This window comes from Anthonomus grandis, chromosome 15, assembly GCF_022605725.1.
Source record: "Anthonomus grandis grandis chromosome 15, icAntGran1.3, whole genome shotgun sequence".
NCBI classification, from domain to species: domain Eukaryota; kingdom Metazoa; phylum Arthropoda; class Insecta; order Coleoptera; family Curculionidae; genus Anthonomus; species Anthonomus grandis.
This window is the reverse complement of record NC_065560.1, coordinates 9,333,181-9,354,011: the sequence shown is the minus strand read 5'-3', so window position 1 is coordinate 9,354,011 and position 20,831 is coordinate 9,333,181. Positions and strand designations below refer to the sequence as shown.

At 33.0% G+C, this 20,831-nt stretch overlaps 1 protein-coding gene and 1 long non-coding RNA gene across 2 annotated transcripts in view; one reads left to right on the top strand and one right to left on the bottom strand.

Annotated features, from left to right (window-relative positions):
* LOC126745191 (uncharacterized) overlaps positions 1 to 7,446 on the bottom strand; it is a 49,423-nt gene extending 41,977 nt beyond the window's left edge. Inside the window, exon 1 of the long non-coding RNA XR_007663459.1 lies at positions 7,425 to 7,446. This is a non-coding gene — a long non-coding RNA (uncharacterized LOC126745191). The remainder of the gene's footprint in view (positions 1 to 7,424) is intronic.
* A 213-nt stretch (positions 7,447 to 7,659) lies between these two features.
* LOC126745186 (transcription factor GATA-4-like) overlaps positions 7,660 to 20,831 on the top strand; it is a 160,060-nt gene continuing 146,888 nt past the window's right edge. Inside the window, exon 1 of the mRNA XM_050452921.1 lies at positions 7,660 to 7,827. Within this exon, the coding sequence (XP_050308878.1) occupies positions 7,791 to 7,827 (37 nt within the window). The 5' untranslated portion in view covers positions 7,660 to 7,790. The remainder of the gene's footprint in view (positions 7,828 to 20,831) is intronic.

Below are 20,831 nucleotides of genomic sequence, written 5' to 3'. Positions count from 1 at the left end.
CATATAAATATTTTTTGACGACCTCACTGGTAAAGAATACTTGTGTCGGTGGAATCAACAATGCAATCGAGCGGCGTTGCAATGTTGTTGTCTTTTTCTCTAATATACGTTATCTACATTCAATTAACTTTGAATGTTGACTTCTTTATAGGGCATCTTATCATAATATATGAAAAAATTGTGTGTTTTTTTGCCATTTCTCCATAAGCATTTGGCATCATTGCATCAGAGATGTTGCAAGCAAACAAACTGCCCATAGTTTCACCTCAATGCTAATTCTAGCCTTTCAATGTTCTAAGAGGGGCTTATTCTATTATTAATTTAAAGAACATTCTCTGTATCCAATAAATCTATGGTTCAACCAGACCAAACAAGTACAAAATCCAGACCCTATGAGTTTTATATTAAAAACTCTATAATTTTTACAAAAGAAAAAACAAAAAAATATTTAATGACTTCATGTTGGGCGCCAAAAATGTTAAGTAAATAGGTCGCTTAAATTATAGCAAAATTGTGTGATTTTGTGCTTAATAAAATACTGTTTAAAAATATAAAGTAAGGGGTATATTTTTACTAACGTGCCATACAAAAAAAGTCAAATTGAACATCCAGTTAGCGATTAAATTTAAATTGTCATGCTTCTAGGCCATAAATGAAAGTAAAATTTATTTTATTAAATTAAATTACGCTCTTTGAAATGTGCAAATAAACAGGGGCCGTATTTTCGAAACCATGCGAGAATCTTCGAATGCGAACAAAGTCGAGCGGCAAAATTCGCACACGAATTAAAAAGTGCATTTTTGAACAGCATTCGAAATTTCATTCGCATGCGAACATGAAATGTAGTGGCAACGTAGCAAAGTCGAGTGCTATTGGAGGCCGTGTCAACCGGGATGAAGACGATAAAGATTTTTTAACCTAACCTAAAATGTAAGTTTAAAAACATCAGGGAATTTTGAGGTTTTTTCATGGTGTTTCTTGAATTTTTGCGAATTGACTTTTTTTTAATGAATTAAAAAAATAAAAAATATTGCGGTTTTGTGTCGAGCGAGCGAAAGAAAGAACTAATTTCATTTATGGAAGAGCACCCGGAATTAAAGTCGGGCAAATTCATCCAAAATTTTTCGGCTAAAACTGCACAAGCCTTGTGGATAAAACTAGCGGACAGATTATACAGTCTCTGGAGCACATAAAGAGCACATCATCGTAATAAGCTTAATCATTCGATCGTAATAGGCTTGCTTAATCTATATAATTTATTAAATTGAGCATCTGCATACATTTCAAATGGGTCAAGAAATGAAGAGTACATCCTATTCCTTCTATCTGCCAGAGTTTTAGTCTCTTCCAGTGCATCGACGACGTTTCTTTGCACAAGATTGTTTAATCTTGCCATTTGATTATTGTTATTTTTTTTTCAATAAACAACAAAAAACACGACGAAAATACTTAACCAACTCACAAATTAAAAAAAAACAAAGCTAGTTTAAAATCAAAACAAGACGAGTGGCAGAATCGCACACGAACTTTGAAATTCGAATGGTATATACCCATTCGACACACCGTATGCGAAAAAGTTCGCATACGAAGCGGTCAAAAATACGAATATCGATTTTTCGTGCGAAATCCTCTAAATTCGTATGCGAATCAAAGTCGAATGGTTTCAAAAATACGACCCCAGGTCGATACTTAATGATGATCCTTTTGTTTTCGAATTTCAGAGGGTGTAATTTACACTTTTCCAATTTAAGAAGTAGCACCTCTTAAAAAGAATTCCTAGCTTTACTTGAAATTTTAGATTGTTTTTCTTGAATGACTTACAGAAAAACAAAAGTAATACTGGCATAGGTTTTATTTAAAATATATAAATCAATAAAGTTTACACTTTAAACATGTACATAATCTAATTAAGTTTAAATTTAAGTATTTTTCTAGTGCTACTTAGCGAACATTGATTTCCTTAGTAAATCTTTAATATATGAAATATACCTTCAAATTTAAAAAACTTAAATTTATTAATTTAAATGTAATTGTTAGGTCTATATACTACATTTCTTATAAGTTGTTAAAAATGCTAATATAAACTGCATGGAGTAGTAATCTAATAGCTTACTACCTGATAACACCAAGGATAAGTATAGGTTTTTAATAAGTTGCATAAATGAAGCAGCAAAATTAAGCAGCAATATTCCTATAAATAAATGTCACGAAATCCAACCCTGGAAAATTATATTTTGTGTTCTAGTGTAACCAAAAAATGTTTTAAACAAAAAGCAGGAAAATCCTGGATTTCATGGTGCTCAAATTTGAACAAAAATACAAACTCAAAACAGTTAAATAATATAACCTTTTGATATTATCTTAACAGTTATATATCAAAAGGTTATATTATTCTCCCCTAAACAGTCAGCCGAGAGGTGCAAAAAACTTATTTTCATTACCCAACAAACCATTTCCTGTGCAAACCTTTTAGCATGAATGAACTTGAAAGTTCGATAAAAAAACACTCGAAACACAGCTCCCGGAATTGACAACATTCAATATATAATGCTCTTATACCTACCTAAGAATGAAAAACAAGTTATGTTAGACATACTTAATTATCTTTATTTAAATAGCTATGAAATCGAGGATTTTCAAAAGGTAATAGTAATAATAAAGGTAAGTTCCTATCCAAAAGCCAGGCAAAAGACCCTAATGTTGGTAGCTCTTATAGGCCAAAGTGATTTGGTTCCCTTAATGCGGTAGAGCATATAACCACTGATATTCAAAATTGTTTCTCAACAAATGAATATCTAACTGCCTTGTTTTTGGATATAGAGGGTGCATATGACTCTATTGACTTATATATACTAAAACACAAATTAATAGCATTATTTCTTATACCAGAAAATATTGCACAATCTATTATTTTATTAAATTGCGTAAGAGAAGTTTTCATAAGAAATGCTCAAAATGAAATAGTTGGCTCTAGATTTGTACATATGGGTTTACCCCAAGGCTCAGTTTTGAGCCCTCTTCTCTTTAACATGTACACTAGCGACTTATATACCTTATTATGTAAATATAGTTGAGTACAGTATGCTGATGTTTTTGTATATACAGTATTGATAAAAAATATGACCAATGTTTGAACAGCTTGTGTGACATGTTTAATATTTTTAGGAACTGGTCAGTCATAAATAAAAAATTAAGTGTATGTATCTTTACACGTCACAATACTCCTAACATAAGTTATATTTACTTAACGAATGATATTAGATTACCTTACGTAATAGCAGTAAAATATCTAGGCATAATTTTAGACAAAAAACTTAATTGGAGAGAACAAATCAACAGCATTATTTCTAAATGTGCGCGAGGATTAAATTTTCTAAGATATGTCACTAATATTTGATGGGGCTGTGCCTTAGTTTTCTATAAGAGTTACATAAGATCAATTATTGACTATGGTTCTGCTTCCAATAGTTTGTTACAGAAAGTTGATATCGTACAACATAAAGCTTTGCGCATTAGTTTAGGTGTTATGCGTTCTAGGGCTTCACGAGCACTTTTACTTGAAGCTTCCAATGCTTTATTTGCGCCGAAGCATGCTTAGTGCTAAGTTCCTTATTAAACACAAATTCTTAAATTCAGATCTTTTATATGAGGTAAACAAATTAAACATTCAAGATTTAACAAATAGGTATTGGGTACATAAAAAATCCCCTCCATTTTGTGAGGTTTAAATAAGGTAAATAGTAACCAATGTTAAATTTAATTGTACCCTTTGAATTAACAAAATTTGATGTTGTACGCAATTGGCGAAAATGGTCAGTGGCCGAAATTTATACCCACAACGCGATGCGGATTTTACGAATTTTTCACATCGCGTTACGGATATATTTTATATACCCAAAACGCGTTGTGTGTAAATTTCAAAAATCCACGACGCGAAATCACGATTATCATCGAAGACCCATAAGACGAAAAATATTTAGGTTCGTAAGTAATGTGAAGAAATCAATCAAAAAATATGTAAAATAAAAATACTGGCACGTTTTTAAGATGTACTTATGAAATACACATTTTTTATAAAACTAATCTTTATTATTTGCTCTTGAATGTTCGTGATCCATGACATTTTAATTACACTTTTTGTCTCGTTGTTTGCAGGAACATTTATTATCACCACAAAATCTTTTACAACTGCATTTGAGAAAACCTTGACCGGAACTTGAACCTTGAATTGTTGTCATTTTGTTCGTTTTCCATACTATTTATTAATTCTTCTAAGTCTTCTTCACTTTGCAATTTATTAATAACGTCTCGTGGAAGGTCAGCATCTCCTAAACCATTAACCTGTCTACTGCCAAACATAGCCTCATAAGGACTTCTTACAAATTCCTCTATGAAAAGATTGGTTTTTCTGTGACTGTATGAATTTCAACCCTTCTGACCATTTTGTGTTATTATCATTTACCCAAATAATCAGCATATTTGGGTATATAAAATATATCGGTAACGCGATGTGGATAATTCGTAAAATCCACATCGCGTTGTTGGTATAAATTAGCGACAGTGACCGTTTTCGCCAATTGCGTACAACATATATATACACTACCGGCCAAAAGTGAAGAAACATTTACAAATTTAACAATAACATCTTAACATACAAGATATTATTTTACATTTTTAGTAGAAAATATTTAGCTCTATTATTGCAGCATAAAAACACATCATTCTTGTTTTTGTTTTTACCTTATCAGTTGATCAAAAAATTATTTATGCTATTTTATGCGGACAAAAGTGAATAAACATTCCAAATAAAATCTTATTTGGTATTTAAAGTAATTATTTATCATTAGTTTGATCTTAACGTTGAGTGTTAAACTGTTATATACGATTTGTGCAAAATGCCTCGCGGAATAGATCTGAGTATTGATCTCCGAAAATTAATTGTTTCAAAATTTCAGGCTGGTATAAAACAAAGTTGCTAGGCAAATTAATCGTAATAGATCCGTAGTTTCAAAAAATATAATAGTGTGACTACCTGTCCAAGGTATGGACGGCCAAGGAAAACGAATAAAGTTATTGAGAGAAAAATAAAAATGTTGGCAACAGAACATCCCTTTATGCCCGCCACAGAAATTTATAATGAAATACCTGGGGTTTCGGTATCTGTGCGTACTATTCATCGTCGTTTGACTGAATTTGGTCTTAGGACTTTATAGCCGTCGTCCAGCCAAAAAACCATTCATTTCTAAAAAGAATAGATTGGCTAGACTCCAATTTGCACAGGAACATCTTGATTGGACAACCCAAAAGTGGAAAACGGTTCTATTTTCTGATGAAAGTAAGTTCTGCCTATTCGGATCTGATGGAATGAAACGGGTTCGTCGTCCTGCCAATACTAGACTTAATCCAAAGTACACCAGGGCAACTGTGAAACATGGAGGAGGCAATATCATGGTTTGGGGTTGCTTTTCCGGATCAGGAGTAGGACCATTAAGAAATGTTGAAGGAAAAATGGACAGATTTCAATTTTTAAGAATCCTTCAGGATCATATGCTTTTCAGCAGGATGCTTTTTCAGCAGGATAACGATCCGAAGCATACTGCAAAAGTAGTAAAGAAATGGTTTGAAAACAACAATGTGCCCCTTATGAAATGGCCCGCACAAAGTCCGGATCTAAACCCGATAGAGAACCTATGGGACTATTTAGATAGGAAAATCAGACAAAAAAATTAAGATAAATTCAGAAACCAGGATGATTTGTTCACAGCTCTTCAAGAGGAGTGGAATTCCATTTCAGCAAATTATATTGACAGCCTAATGAACTCTATGCGAAGTCGGTGTGCTGAAGTTATAAAAAATGAGGGTTTTGCTACACATTATTAGTCTTTGTATGTACAACTAACTAATACATTGTGTATAAAAAATAAATTAAAATAGCGTTTCTCCACTTTTGTCCCTTGTAAAAACAAGAATAAAATATATTAGTTGTCACTTGTTTTTTTTTTTAAATTTTTTATTGAGGTACTGAAGACTAGATACAAAATTATATTTAAAAAAAATAAAAAAATAATGATCAAATACACTAATATAAAAATAAATACAAAAGACACTTTGTTTCTCCACTTTTGTCCGGTAGTGTATATACAGATGCATCAAAGAGTAAAGAAGGCAATGGAGCAGCAATACACATCCCTGACTTAGACATTTAATATCAATTTAAAATTGACAAAAATTGTAGCATATTTACTTCTGAGGCAATTATCATTAGAGAGGCACTTAAACTTGCCTTACAAGACAGTAACAAAAGCTATGTTATACTATCGGACTCCATGTCTGTTTTTCAAGGCATTGAAAGGAGGTATGCTTGGTCTTATAAAGTTAACCCCATAATATGGGAAAACAAAAAAACTTATACGTCGTTTATCCTTTTTTAACAAAAAAGTAACATTTCTATGGTTTAAGGCTCATACTGGCATTAAAGGTAATGAGCTGGTAGATTTGTTAGCCAAAAATAGTATTGTCGTTAAATACAAATGTTAAGAGGAATGATATTTGAGAAAATATTTGCAAAGAATCTCCAACAAGTTATTGCAAAATAGTTTCAAAAATACCTTCTGCATACTGGCCTAGTGAACTAAACGTGCCAAGGCGTTTCAAAACAACTTTAATTCGTATGAAATTTGGACATGCTTGCTACCCAGCACACCTAAACAAAATTAAAGTATTACCTACTGATCTGTGCACAAATTGTAATGTTACAGGTGACCTAAATTACATATTTTTTGAATGTAAAAAATATACTCAAGAAATCGAGATGCTAGTGGTTAATTTACACGTGGAATGTAAAGTGGCTAGTCCATTTAATATTATGCATTTATTGGCACTAGAAAACGCAAAAATATTTAATTATCTAATTACCTTCCTTAGAAATTTAAGACTTAGTATTTAGTTTAGATTTTTAATTAGAATAGTTATCTTAGTTCCAAGTCTCATTCCCTTATGTTTCCGTGGTCAATATCCCTTGTATTGTATTAAGTCGCCCTGACAGACCCTAAGAACCGTCCTATAAAATAGATATTTCTAGATATTAAAAATAAAAAAAAATATATAATTTTCATAAAGGATAAAAAATATTTTTAAATCAATTATCAGAGTAGTAATAGTAGAAATATGCGATACGTAATAATAGCAAATCAAATACAATATAAAAATTGTAATTGGCTGCAACAAAAAAAAACTGCATGGAGTATCATTAAGGCTTTGAAGAACACTCCATTCCCAACTCAAACGTCGTAATCATTTTATGTAAGTATGTAATTCGATTGCCATAAAGTTCTTGGAACTATAACTATTAAATCTTATCTTCTACGTCCTAACTAGTCAAACAAACAAATGGCCTGACCAGTAGCCACGCGGCCATCATATACCTGGGCTGCGGTCATTCCCAACCCAACCCAACCCAACCCAACATCAATCGCTTAACAAAACAGACAAAAGAACATCATCATCATCATCGTTAAACCGAGTCGCAAGCCCTCGACAAATCAAAAGAGTCGCGCACGCGGCCAGCTCCAATTGAACATATACTGCACCCCCCCCACTTATTAAGTCGCGTACTCACTTACTCCCTCCTCCCTCTTTCCATCATCAAAAGGGTTTTAAGTATACGACTGATCGCTCTGCGACTCGTAACGGTACTGCCAGAACGAAATTTTCATCACAGTTTTCGGGCTCGTTGTGGCGGTTTGATAGCGCGCATTTTTTATTCGATAACATTCCGTATACAGATAGATATGAAAAGTAAGCCCGCTTATCAGCGCAGCATGTATGGTAAGTCTTGATAATTTTTTATTAGTATAGATATTATTGCTTTTTTGAGTTTACGATCGGCGGTTTTGTTGATATCGTTCACGGAGGGGATATTACCACCTGTTGTTTTGTATGGAGGTATTTGATAAGCATTTGGGGGAAACTTTGTTATGATTTTTCAATATCATCTAAAAATCTTCAAGAACATTTCTTTGAGCTCCTATAGGATTTACATAAATATCAAGGAATACAAGTTTCAAGAGCACTTCAAAAAAGTCCACTAACTTCACACGAATATATCACTTATATTCCAGATAATGACCATGTCTCTTATCTAACTACATTAAATTTAAAAGAAATATATATTGTCAAATATACAGTGCATCCGTAAAAATGAAAATGAAATTTATTCCATTCTGAAAAAAATGACCGAGCCCGTCGATTTTAATATTGAGTTTAGGGTTTTTCTACTGAAAATTAAATATTAATAACTAACGCATTTTTTACAAAGGATATGGTACAAACTAATAGTGATTACATAAACAATTTTAAAATGTTAAATTAAAAAAGCTCCTATCTAAATCAAATGTTGTTATTTTAGTTTTTTAGTTGTTGTTCCCGTTGTTCTTGTCAGTGTCAAAAAGTAAATGTATTTTGTTGCAACTATTTGAAATATTATTACATTTGCAAGTGGTGTTAATTCTTTTTGACAGGCGAAAGCAGTATCATTCTGCGTTTTATTAGTAACTACACTTTATTACCTACTGTTAATTTTATGAAATATGAGAAAATTAACCGAACGTAAAAGAATCGAAATCTTGTGGTGGTTCGGTTGTTTAATGCAACTCATCCTGATCGGTCGCCTTTTAGCCAAAGCATGGTAAGCAGAGCTCAAGCAAAGTTTCGTTAATTCGGGATACCCAAAAAGCTGATCGGGATTTAATACCTGAAGAAGATGAGCTTAACGTTCTGTTAGTGGTCCAAGATAGTTCCAAAGCAACAACCACCGGGCACGGCTTCTAATTTTAATTTATCGTGATCTACTGTGCATAGTATTGAAAAAAGCTTCCACCCAAATAAAATATTTTTACTTCAAGAGCTATTGGAGGATAATTTTGATCGCCGAAATGAATTTTGTGAGAAAATGGAGCAATTATGTAATGAAAACAATAATTTTGTAAAACGGATAATATTTTCTGACGAAGCAACGATTTACTCAGCCATGTCAACAGACAGAATTGTCGATACTGAGCGACCGAAAACACTCATGGGTTTACAGAATGTCATACACAACACCCTCAACAAGTCAATATGTGGTGCGGTATAGTGGAGGAAAGAGTTTTAGGACCTTACTTTTTTGATGACACTCTCCCTGGTGAGAGGTATTTGGACTTTCTTCAAAATGATCTTATCCTCGCTCTGATAACCTAAATCCGACATGTACCAACGTGATCTGTTTTTTCATCAAGAGATAAAGTTTTTCCAAATCGTTGGATAGGTAGAAGAGGGTTTATTGAATGGCCACCCAGATTGCCAGATTTAACCCCCCTCGATTACTTTTTATGAGGATACTTACAAAGTAAAGTGTATGTCACTAAACCAGCGAGTTTGGAAGATTTAAAAGAATAAATACGCCAGGAAAAAGAATTTTTGAATCGCCTTGTTTATTGTCATTTTGTTAACGGTGCTCAAGTCGAACAATTAATTTAGATAGGTATTTCTTTAATTTTACATTTTATCATCATTTTTCGTTCAAAATTGCTTATGTTACCACTATTCATTTGTACCATATCCTTTGTAAAAAATTGCGTTCTTTCTGATTCTGCATTTAAAAATGGTGGTTTCCATTTAAAAAAACATATTGATGACGTCATATCTTTTTTTAGTCACTCTGTTTATTTAATTTCTACGTAGAATAACCCTAAAACAAATATTAAAATCGACGGGCGCATTTTTTTCAGAACGGTCAATTTCATTTTTATTAAATTTATCCGCTCCTTTACGGATGCACTGTATAATATTTAAATATTGTTACATTATTGGGTGTTAATTTAGTGGTGAAATTAACAGTGATTAGAGGCATTAGATGTAGTATTTCCTCGTAGAGTGAGTATTTCTAATTTTGATTTCTATTTGAAAGAAAAAACTATATTAAGTCTATGGAAAACGACCTTGTTACGGACTTGAAACCGATTTTGCAACTATGCTTCTATTAAAAAACAAAATATTAGCAGAATATTTAACGAAATGACTTGCCATAACTAGAGAGCTATAAGAAGAAATTTATTTAATTCATATTTCTCGAGTGTTATCAAATTAGAGTGACATATTTTGAACTTCACGAATAGCAGGAAAAGGAGCCGGTCTGGATGACATTTTTTACAAAAATAGGGCGCTAAACCACTGTTAGCACTTCAAAATCTCTCAGAACTATTGAATTTCCTATGGAGTGGAAGACAGCAATGGCAGTGCCAATATATGTAAACGGTTCAAAAAAAAATGTTACATATTATTGACCCATCAGTAAAATGTCAGTAATTGCTACAGTTTTTAAAAATATAAAATTTAAAACTGAAAATCAGCACCAAGCAGCATGGATTTTACACGAGTCGGTCCATCGATACAAATTTGTTAATCTTTACAGAATATTTGCACAGAAACAGGAATGGTCGGGTCCAGGCAGATTCCTTTCACACGGCCTTCAGCAAGGCTTTTGACAAAATAAGTTTATTTATTTTCATTTATTTATTGAGGGGAAAACCGCATTAACTGTTACTAAAATAATAGTGCAATAACAGGTTAGATTATTATATCTGTACTCAAACTAAAATAAATTCTATTAAACTTAAAACTGAAAAAAATCTCACGTTTACTAAGTCAACAATTTAAAGTTAATTAATAGTATTAATAATCAAAAGTAGCAACGAAAATTTAGAAAAAAAAGAACTAAATAATTCTAAAGAGCTATCTTAAAACTAAGTAAAGGAGAGGAATATAATATTGATCACATGTTTCTCAGGTACCTCTTAAGTTGATCTAAGCTTAAATAAATCAATTTACAAATCATCTGCGAATGACATGCATCTATCAAGAGAACTATTGTTAAAAGGTATTCTAAAACTTGACTGTTGTCTTAAATTACGACAGTTACTTTCCTTACGAATGCTAAGAGGAGCAAATGACAACTCCTGTTAAATTTTACTATAATCATGATCCGATATTCTAATCCCACTCTTAAAAGCACTTACTCTTAGAATTTTGTGCTGTATTGAACAATACTCTAATCAGGATCTAACTAAAGAACAATAAACAATCCTTATAGCATTGCTGCTGAGACAGTTTGAAGATTAAAACCGACTCTTTGCAATTTACTCAACAGAATCCGATGGTCCACCCTATCAAAGGCCTTCGAAAAGTCCGTGTATATCAAATCAATTTGCTTAAAGTGTTCCATATTTTTAATTACGTCAGCCTGGTAGATTACTAAATTTGTTGATTTATTTTCACAAAACCCATGTTTTTGCTCGGATATTAAGCCTTTGCAAAGCCAACGAGTTGTTTGCTAATTATAGAATCAAAAATTTTGGAATTAAGGACTGAAGACAACCACTACGATAGTTCTTAGAGATTCTTTCATTGACCATTTTTAAAAATTGGAACAACAAAGCTAACTTTCCATGCATCAGGAAAAACCGCTGATTGAAGCGATTTATTAAACAGAATGGACAAAGGTAAAACTTTTGTACATACACAGCGCTTAAGAAACTAAACAGGTCCCTTTGAAAGCTTATCTGGCAGTTTACTTATAGGGTCAATTGGGGTAATTGTGGACGATATTTAATGTTTTGACTTGCTAAACGATTTTTGTGGATATCACGCATTATGTTATATATGTAAATTAGCAGTCACGTAGCTCATAGTATCTTCTTTGATAATTACTAGTGATTTTCTGTAATTACAAGTCACATTAAGATAAAAAAAATATATTCAACATGCTTGTCCGTTTACATTTGCCCCTACTCTTTAGGGGTAATTGTAAACAAGCATCTCTTGACACATTTACTCTACCAGAAAAAAACCTGGGGCAAATGTAAACAAACTATATAAAGTCGCTGTGTAGCAAAATATTTTTTGATATAAGTCGTGTTTACATTTACCCCAAAATAATGGGACCTTAAAGGTTTTGCTTGCAATATAAATGAAAAATCGAGATAAAAGTAAATATTTTCCAACAGTTCTGTTTTTTTAACTAAAACTAAACTATTTTTGACAACGCTAATAAAAGAAATTTATTCTAAGTATGTAATTATAATAATATTATAGGTATAAAAAATTGGTTTTGCTCATAAACAGGAACTATTGCTGGAAAGTTGTATAGTATTCTCTCTCCCTTCATTTGAATGCCAGGATCGGGAAGCACACCAATGATTTGGTTCAAGGTTATATAACTGACATCAGTTTCAACAATGTTGAAAAGCATTTTTGATGCATCCCAGGATTTAAGACCAGTCAGTTTGATTTCCGTTAATTTTTCATCCACAGCTTCAATTAAACACACATATTTAAAAAGAGTAGTCTTTCTCTTTCCACTTTTGAACTGCACAAGAATAAATTTCCCTGTGGACAAGTCTGAACTCTCGACTGTTTTAAGCTCTATATCTTGTTTTTCCGGTTCTGCCCAATCTATTTCATCATCAGTATCACCTAGACCTATTTCTCCATCAGAACTTTCCGACTCTGCAACTGGTTCACTTCTCATTTTTTTCAATTTCGGCTCTAACTTTTTGTTGTCCGTTTTCGGATTAGCCTTTATTTTTCTCTTCTGCTTCTTTTAGTCTTTCCAAGACTTGGTTGGTTGTTATTACCTCTCCATATCTTTGTTGCTTTAATCTCGGTATGACTTGTTGTTTCTCTTCAACAATATCTTCACGGCGGCTGAGTGGCAAGAAAATGTTGGTAATTTCTGTCGATTTACTGATAGACGATGACGTCGATGGTTGTGGACTATGGGTAGATGCCACTAATAATTTTTGGTAGTCAGTTGACGATGTAGAAGGCTACTGTCGGCTTTCAGCTGATGACACTGAATGATGTTGACTACAACATGATGAAGTTGAAGGCATTTGATCGTCAACCGTGGGTAGAAGTGGGTTTGGTTCAGAAATTGCAACAGTTGATTTAGAGAATACTGGTTGGATAATAATAGCTTCGGATGTTACAGATTTCGGAGCTTTGAGGGAAGCTTCGTATTTGGCCAAGTCTTCTGGTGTAAATTCATTTTGTGGGAATTTGTTTCGATCAACTGGGTATACGCCAGTATGTTTAAATCCAGATATAATATTGCTACCATAGACTCTTGCCAAGTAATGCCAAGTAATTCAGTAAATTTTTCCTTAGTTAGCCGTCCACACCCTCGTCCCATTTGTTCCTTACCAAATTTCAGCAATTGTTTATTCCAGTTCACCTTTAAGGGTCCGAAGACACACTTGTCCAAAGGCTGAAGCTTATCCGTAAGATGGCTTGGAAACTTTATCAAAATAATATTGTTGTGCATTGCCTCTTCAATAATTCTGACGCTCATATGACTGCTGTGACCATTATACAACAGTAGAGCTGCTTGATCTAGAAGGTTTTGGGAAGTTCTTAAATCTTTAATGTGAGGTATAAACCCTATCGTAAACCACTGGAAAAATTGCGGCTCCTCCATCCATCCATTAGTGGAGGCCGCATATAGAGTTCCTGGATAGGCGCTATTGGAAGTCCAACGAGCCTGAACTCCAGCTCCCTTGAATCCGATGAACGGTGGAAGTGCTTTTCCATCGGCAGAAACACATCTAAGACTGTTGTCGACTCTCTTCCAGAGCCTCCAGATATCCGGCACAGGGCCTTTCCTTTATCTCCAATTGCCCTAATACGATAGGGATCATTATTAAAACCTGACTCGTCAGCATTAAAAATAAAGCTTCCTTTATCATCTAAATTATTTTCATCAATGATTCTTTTCAGGTCATCAAAAAAATGGTAGACGATCTCAGGTTTTCTAGCATCCTTCCGCAGTTTTTGCAAATGTTCCGGTTTCTTAAGAGACAGTTCAGGATGTCTTCTCATGAATGAGTAGTACCAGTCTTCTCTCGGTACTCCATTTTTAAATGGTGTTCTTAAACCTTTTGCATTAACATACTCTCCAATTAGTTGTCTAAGTTCTGCTTTGCCACATGGTAGACCCATCGCAGTACGTGCCAATAAACATTTCACCATTTCATTTTCGATATCTGAGGATAAAACTTGGGAACGTCCACCCTTTGTTACATTTAATGGAGTCTGTCTTCCTCCTATCCTTTGGTAAATAACTGATCTGGGAACACCATAGAACGTTTCTGCTTGATGATACGTTTTATTTTTATTTTGGACATCTGCAACGGCATTCGCAACATCTTCAGTTGAATAAGAAGGTGCTTCTTTTTTCCTTACATAAGTACGAGGCATCTTTACACTGCAACAAGACAAAGAAATTAGTCATTTTATATAAATTATCGGCGAGACACTAATTTTATTATGTTTACAATTACCCCAAAAGTGTGTATATATTTCCCCCAAGAACAAATTTATTAGGGGGAAATGTAAATACTGAATTATTTTAGTGAATATAAAATTTGTCGACAGACATTTAGGCGTAAAATAAACACAATAGTATAACAAACAATGTCCAAATGAAATATCTAACTTACCTTGATGATTTGCATTCGAAAACTTCAGTGCCGAAATTCAACATAAAACCACCAAACACATCAAATTGCATCAGCCAACTAATGCAAGAAGAGCACAAACAGGAGTAAAATTTCGAGGGAAACCGAGTTCGGCCGACGTCGGCACGACTCGAATAGTAAACTTCGCGCCAAATTTGAAATCTAAATGTTGTTGTGTTTCTTATTTTAGATGTGTCTACAATTACCCCAGTTTACATTTACCCCAATTGACCCTACTATCAAATATATCCCTCACAGTCATTTCCTGACAAATAATATTTTTACCAATATTTTCCTCCACAACCGTATTAAGCGGAAAAAGACGAAACGGGGCCATTTACATACTCAGTTTGGAAAAACTCCTTGAATAAATTAGCAATATCCGGTTCTTTTGAAGCAGACTAACCATCATAATAAATTGCACTTAATAGACTATGACTTGAACCTCCAAAAAGACTTAGAAACGTTCTTCAGTTTCATACTAAAACACCTGATATAGTTCGAGAAGCAAATGTCAGAAAGCCTTTTACATTGAGCTCGTGAATCTAAAAACTTTTGTAATTACTATACGAAGAATCATTTAGAAAAATTAAGGGTGCCTTTTTTTTTCTCCAAAGTTAATTTTCTTAGATCAGCATTAAACCATTTTGGAAATGATGAAGTCTTGATGGGACATAATAAGCTATGCTTGTGGCAAACAGTTCATAAAAAATATTCGTAGCTAATTTTACATCATTACTTCTCATAATGCTACACCACTCCCATTAAGTTATTAAAATGCTTTATACTACTAAAAACTAAATCCAAAAATACATTTTTACTATTAGGAATACAATTAGTGTAAAAAGCTTAAGGTATCCGAAAGTTTCTGCCACCTAAAGCGCTGAATCCCCTATTGGATGTTGTACAAATACTCCAAATTCACCATTTGACCATTCAGAATTCGGCAAATTATTATCGCCAAAAATGTAAATATTATCGGAAGCATACTGTTGACATATATATTTTATAGAATCATGCCAGTTATACAACTCTCAAGATGATTGAGGTGGTAAATAAACACCTTCAATTTTAAATTCTTTGCCATCTACTTGGCACCCTAGTTTCAGGAATATTCATTCTTTGTGCTGAGATGTTGTTCCTAACAAAAATCCAAATGCCACCTCCACTTTGCCTATTACTGGTAAACGAGTTACGGTCGCTTTTGAAAGATATTAAAGCCATTACAATGTAATTCACCATCCAAGAATTGTTTGTTTAAGTCACTTTCCACCAATACTATAATATCATATGAACAACTAGAAATAGCCTTAACATTTTAGTCCGTAAACCACCTACATTTTGGAAGTAAACAATTAATGGGATACTGGTCTGTTTTTTGGTTTTGGTTTGGTTTTTTGGTTTTTTGGAATAACGCAGCTTTAAGCCATATTTGTGTGCAGGTTTGACAGTTTCCACAGTACTGCAAACTACTTAAGCTGGTCTAGGTTTGCTACTGTTTTCCAACTTTTTTCCCCACTTAAAGGACTTTAAGGGCAGTATCTTGTTTAACTACAAACATAGTCAGAACCTCTGAAATCTTCACCCTGTCGTGGTTTATGCGATCTTCCAAATTATTGGATCTAGATTCCTATACTATCAAGTTTTGTGCGCGTGCTATTTGTTCATGTATTTCAAACAAAATTGACTTGGTGGGAATATAATTACGCTTTTCTTTTTCTAATGCTAAAACTTGTTCCTTTAAAGATATAATTTCTTCCTCCAACGCTGTCATTTTTCTCACATAAAAGGCATTACGACAAGAACCATAGAAGTGCATTAATACACGCTTCTGTAATTGTACTGCAGTGACTTTCGAAGCTGACAACCCTGGACAGCGTTCTTGCAGGTGCATACGTCCCCATGCAGCTATCAGAAGCAATTGTAAGCTTTTCATCTGCCTCTAAGTCTAAATTGCAAGCTTCACATTTTGTATTCTGAGCCATAGTAAACAAATAGCACTTAACGTCCAAAAAGAAAATGAAAGCAATCACAATACTTTTTGTTATTTACTATTTGGTAACTCAACGGCCTACCCAATAGCACTCCGCCTTACTAAATATTTTTATGAAAGATCACAATGAAACTCAAAATTTTTGAAGGAAAACAACAGGAGAAAACAAACAAACAAACAAATTGGTCGACTTAACCTCCCGAAAAGGTACTAAGGTCTGAATGCGGTTGGTGTGGGTGGAGTACTCCTAACTCTGATCAAATCAAGGCCTGTCAGAGGAGGTGAGAACTGTTTGTCTGAATTCAAGCTTTTCATTGTGGAACATACTCACCAACATTAGGCGTTCCTCAACAGGGGTCTCATTTAGGACTCTTATTATTTAAAATTTTGTTTTGAGTTTCTTGGGTTCGCAGAGTGAGTTTCTTAGGATCATTTTGATTTTTCAGATATCGGTGCAAAAGTTGCCTAAAGCCACTTTGGTGCTTTATCGCTTTCTGGCGGATGGCAACTAACAGATGCGGTGTTCCTCTATTTTTTTTAGTACCCATAGTATTAAGTAAATTTGTTAAATACTATTTTGGGTGCTTAAACCTATTTGAATTCCTATGTTTACTAAATAAATTAAAATAAAAATAATTTACTAATACGTTACCTTTGTGGTCCGTTTATAGCCTTGAATATACCTCAGCTTGGAAAGCTTTATTGTGTTTATCATGGACCAGTACAGCTCCTTTGTTTTTCCTGTTGATAAATCTAGTGTATTCCTATTATCTTTATCTTCAGTATATCCTTCATTGAAGCATTAATTTAGTTACAACCATGTCTCTCGATCTAATTCTCTAATTCTAATCTATTACTGTTTTCAATAAATTTCTACAGAAAGGGTTAAAAATTACTCAGGAATTAATTCCTCTAAATTCATTGGTTTTAAGCAAATTGTTCCCAAAACGCCTTCTAGTACAATATAGAAACTAGCAGATCCTCCAGTTGAAAATTCATTAGCTTTCTCATTTCATGGAACTTCGTTGTGTCCCAAAACCCTTATGAGTTTTGATGAGTTACGTTCTTCTAGGTTTCAAAGTTGAATTAGTATATCGTCGGGTCAAAAAATGTAAAGTCAAAAAATGTACTTTCGAGTAATTTCGTTGCAAAGTTTTTAGTTTTACATTTTTTAAAATATTTACATATAAAATATGTCTTAAATAAAATTTGGTTTTTTAAAAATTAAAATTTTTTTTCGCATGTATATGGAGTAATAAGACTTAATAATCAGATTAATTAAACTTTTTAAAATATATTTATTTGAGGTTATTAATAAACAATACATTGACTTAGTGTATTTTGCATGTAAGCTTTGACTTAGTGTATTTTACTTGTATTTTTTTTTTTAATAATAGACTTATTGTACTTTTTTTAACTTTTATTTTAGCAAAATGAATACCTAAAATTGACAATTTACATGGGAGATAAGCACTAGTGTTAGTATGGTATTAAAAACAAGCTTTAAGTCAAAAACTCTAAAACTATTTTATACATTAAACTATCTAATCCATGTTTTGGTCTTCTTCGTTAGTATCATTTTCAGCTGGTTCGGCTGTTACATCTAAAACCGAAGATGAACAAGGCAAATTGTGATACCAGTCACGTAGTATCGGCGGAATAATGTTTCTGTCGCAAAGCTTTAGATGATCTTTTTTTTAGCCACCGATATCGGTAGTTGTCTTTGATATAACGGCGGAATTATTATATCTTCAAAGCTTCTCTCCTTAGTCATGCGATTCGAAGCTCGTCTGGTCAATCCAATATTAATTTGTTCATACTCATCGACAAAATCATACTTATACTGAACTATATTTGGGAACTGCTTATAATATTTAAAACATTTTACTTTTAACCAGTTAACAATAGTTCCCTTTAGGTCACATTTATTGAATAGTTTAAAAGTTGGTTAAAATGTATTGGAACTCAAATATATTTGAGGGATTTTCTTGCTAAAGGTTTTGGTTTTTTATATTAAGAATATTTAAAAATTAGGGATGTTCCTTTTCGAGTTTTTCAATTTCTTAAAGATTCAGCAAAATTTATTAAAAAGAGAATATTAAAGAATTAGAATATAAAATTATTTACTGAAATCATCTCATATCACGATAAAACAAAATGATTATCTGTAGAATAATATGCATTTAAAAGAATATTAAATTATTTATTTAAGTTATTATTGACCCAATATGAGTGTATTATACAAATATTAAGAAATTCGAAAAGCCGTCGTTATGTGAACCGGTGACCTCACCAGACTTTGCTCTTATCTCTTAAACGTTTGGTGGCTTAATTTATTTAATTAATGGGATTTATTTGCTTTAGTTTATTAGGACATTATAAGTTATTTTAAATACAAGACTTACAGGGTGTCTCAATAATATAATAATAATGTAAGTTTTCGCTTAAATACCATTATTATTCGTAGTGTTTATTTTTAAGCTAAAGCTGAAAATAGGCATCATTTGGATATAGGAGGAGACTTTTTATTTTTAAATCCAATAAAATCCAACCTGTGCATTGACAAGAAGATGCTCGATGTGCTATTTCAATAAATAGAGTTTCAGAAGCCTGATATATTCCTCCTTTATAAGACTCTTTAACTTTACTTTCTCCATCTCAACACTCTAAAGTCAATAAAAAAATAAATGATAAAATCCCAAGCCATTTCTCTCTTCCCAGGTGTCGCCAAAGTGAGAGATTAATAAATTTATGACGTCCTGGTTTTTCTTCGTTATCAGCCACTCCTTTGTTAGTTTAATCCACCTCAATTAAATTGTTTTCCACATGTAAATTGACTTTAATTCTCCCGGATTGCTGTTGTATTCTTTGATCGCAATCGATTTTCTAGAAGAATCGGCTTGTTTTGCTCTCGATCTTGAAGCACATGAATTTCAGAAAATAAAATTTTTTCAGTCTTTTTTTTAAGGATTAAATAACTTCTTAATGTCTTCGTATCCTATTCATTGTTCAGGTGTTGAATGATGCAATTTTAATGTAACATTTAACACTTACTCTTTAAAATAGCGTAAAAATGATAAATCATGCTACAACCAGCAGTTTAATAAAATTCTGCGTTCCTATTGGTCGCATGAATAAGACGACTTTTGAAATGATAAAATTTTAAAATGTAAGAGGCAATAGATTAGGCAAGTTTTAAAACGATGCTTGATTTTTCCTAGGCGCTTTGCATAGTCTAAGGCGAGTTTTAACATATTTTAATTCGTAAAAGGGCTATTAATGAATGCTATAGATATAATTTTCTCATTTTCTTAAAAAACGGAAAAGCTGTGTTTTAGAATGGAATCTCTCATTTTGAAAGTTTTGTCGAGCCATTGTGTAACCAGATTCATAAATTTAGATTTTGCATTATTCAACATCAAAAAATGCACATCCTTACCTACAGTTAAAAAGATTTCTACATTTTCATCAGTTTTATTCCAGAGTTTTTTCTTTTAACGATATGAGCTACCTATAACAACTATAGATAACAACTATAGCCAAGGTACCACTAAAACAACTAATATAATTAAAAGATTTTTCAAATATGCCTCGATCCTCCAAGAATTCTTTAATGTTGCAATATGCCTTTCTAATCAATTAGACCCCTGACCACCCTGAGTAACTTAATGAAAAACTTTACGGTCAGAAACTCAGGATCTTTCTCGCACTTGTTCAGTCCTCGGAGTAGTAAAAAGTATCTCACTATTTGCAGTGTATTTGCTTTTATTTTGATATAAATATTATACATTTTGAAGAGTCTAAATACAAGGAGTCAAAGGAATTGCAAGGGCACAAAAGCTATCCCTATAGGTATTCCTATAACTTATTCCAGCTTCAACAGGAGTCCTGTGCTGTAGACCAAACACTCGTCGCCACTCGGCACAGTGTCCCCAGACAATGGCAGCGTACGATAATACAAAGTGTCACATGGGAAAAGATTATGTTCCCGGGATATTTGTAGATACCCTATCACTATATTATAATTATATTACACTATAATTATATTATAGTGGCAAAACTTCCTAATGAATATGTACCGCTGCACGCTTTAGCAAAGATCGATTCAATGTGGAGACCTCAACTAAGCCCAGAGTCCAAGTAGACACCTAGAAACTTTGTGATCTCAACCATAGGGAAAGAAGCCTCATCTGTTCTTCTTAGTGAGAAAATGATGTGGTAAGCTTTCTCGTGGTTAAGAATAAGCCTATTGTTTTGAAACCATTGCACAGCCTCCAACTGTGTCT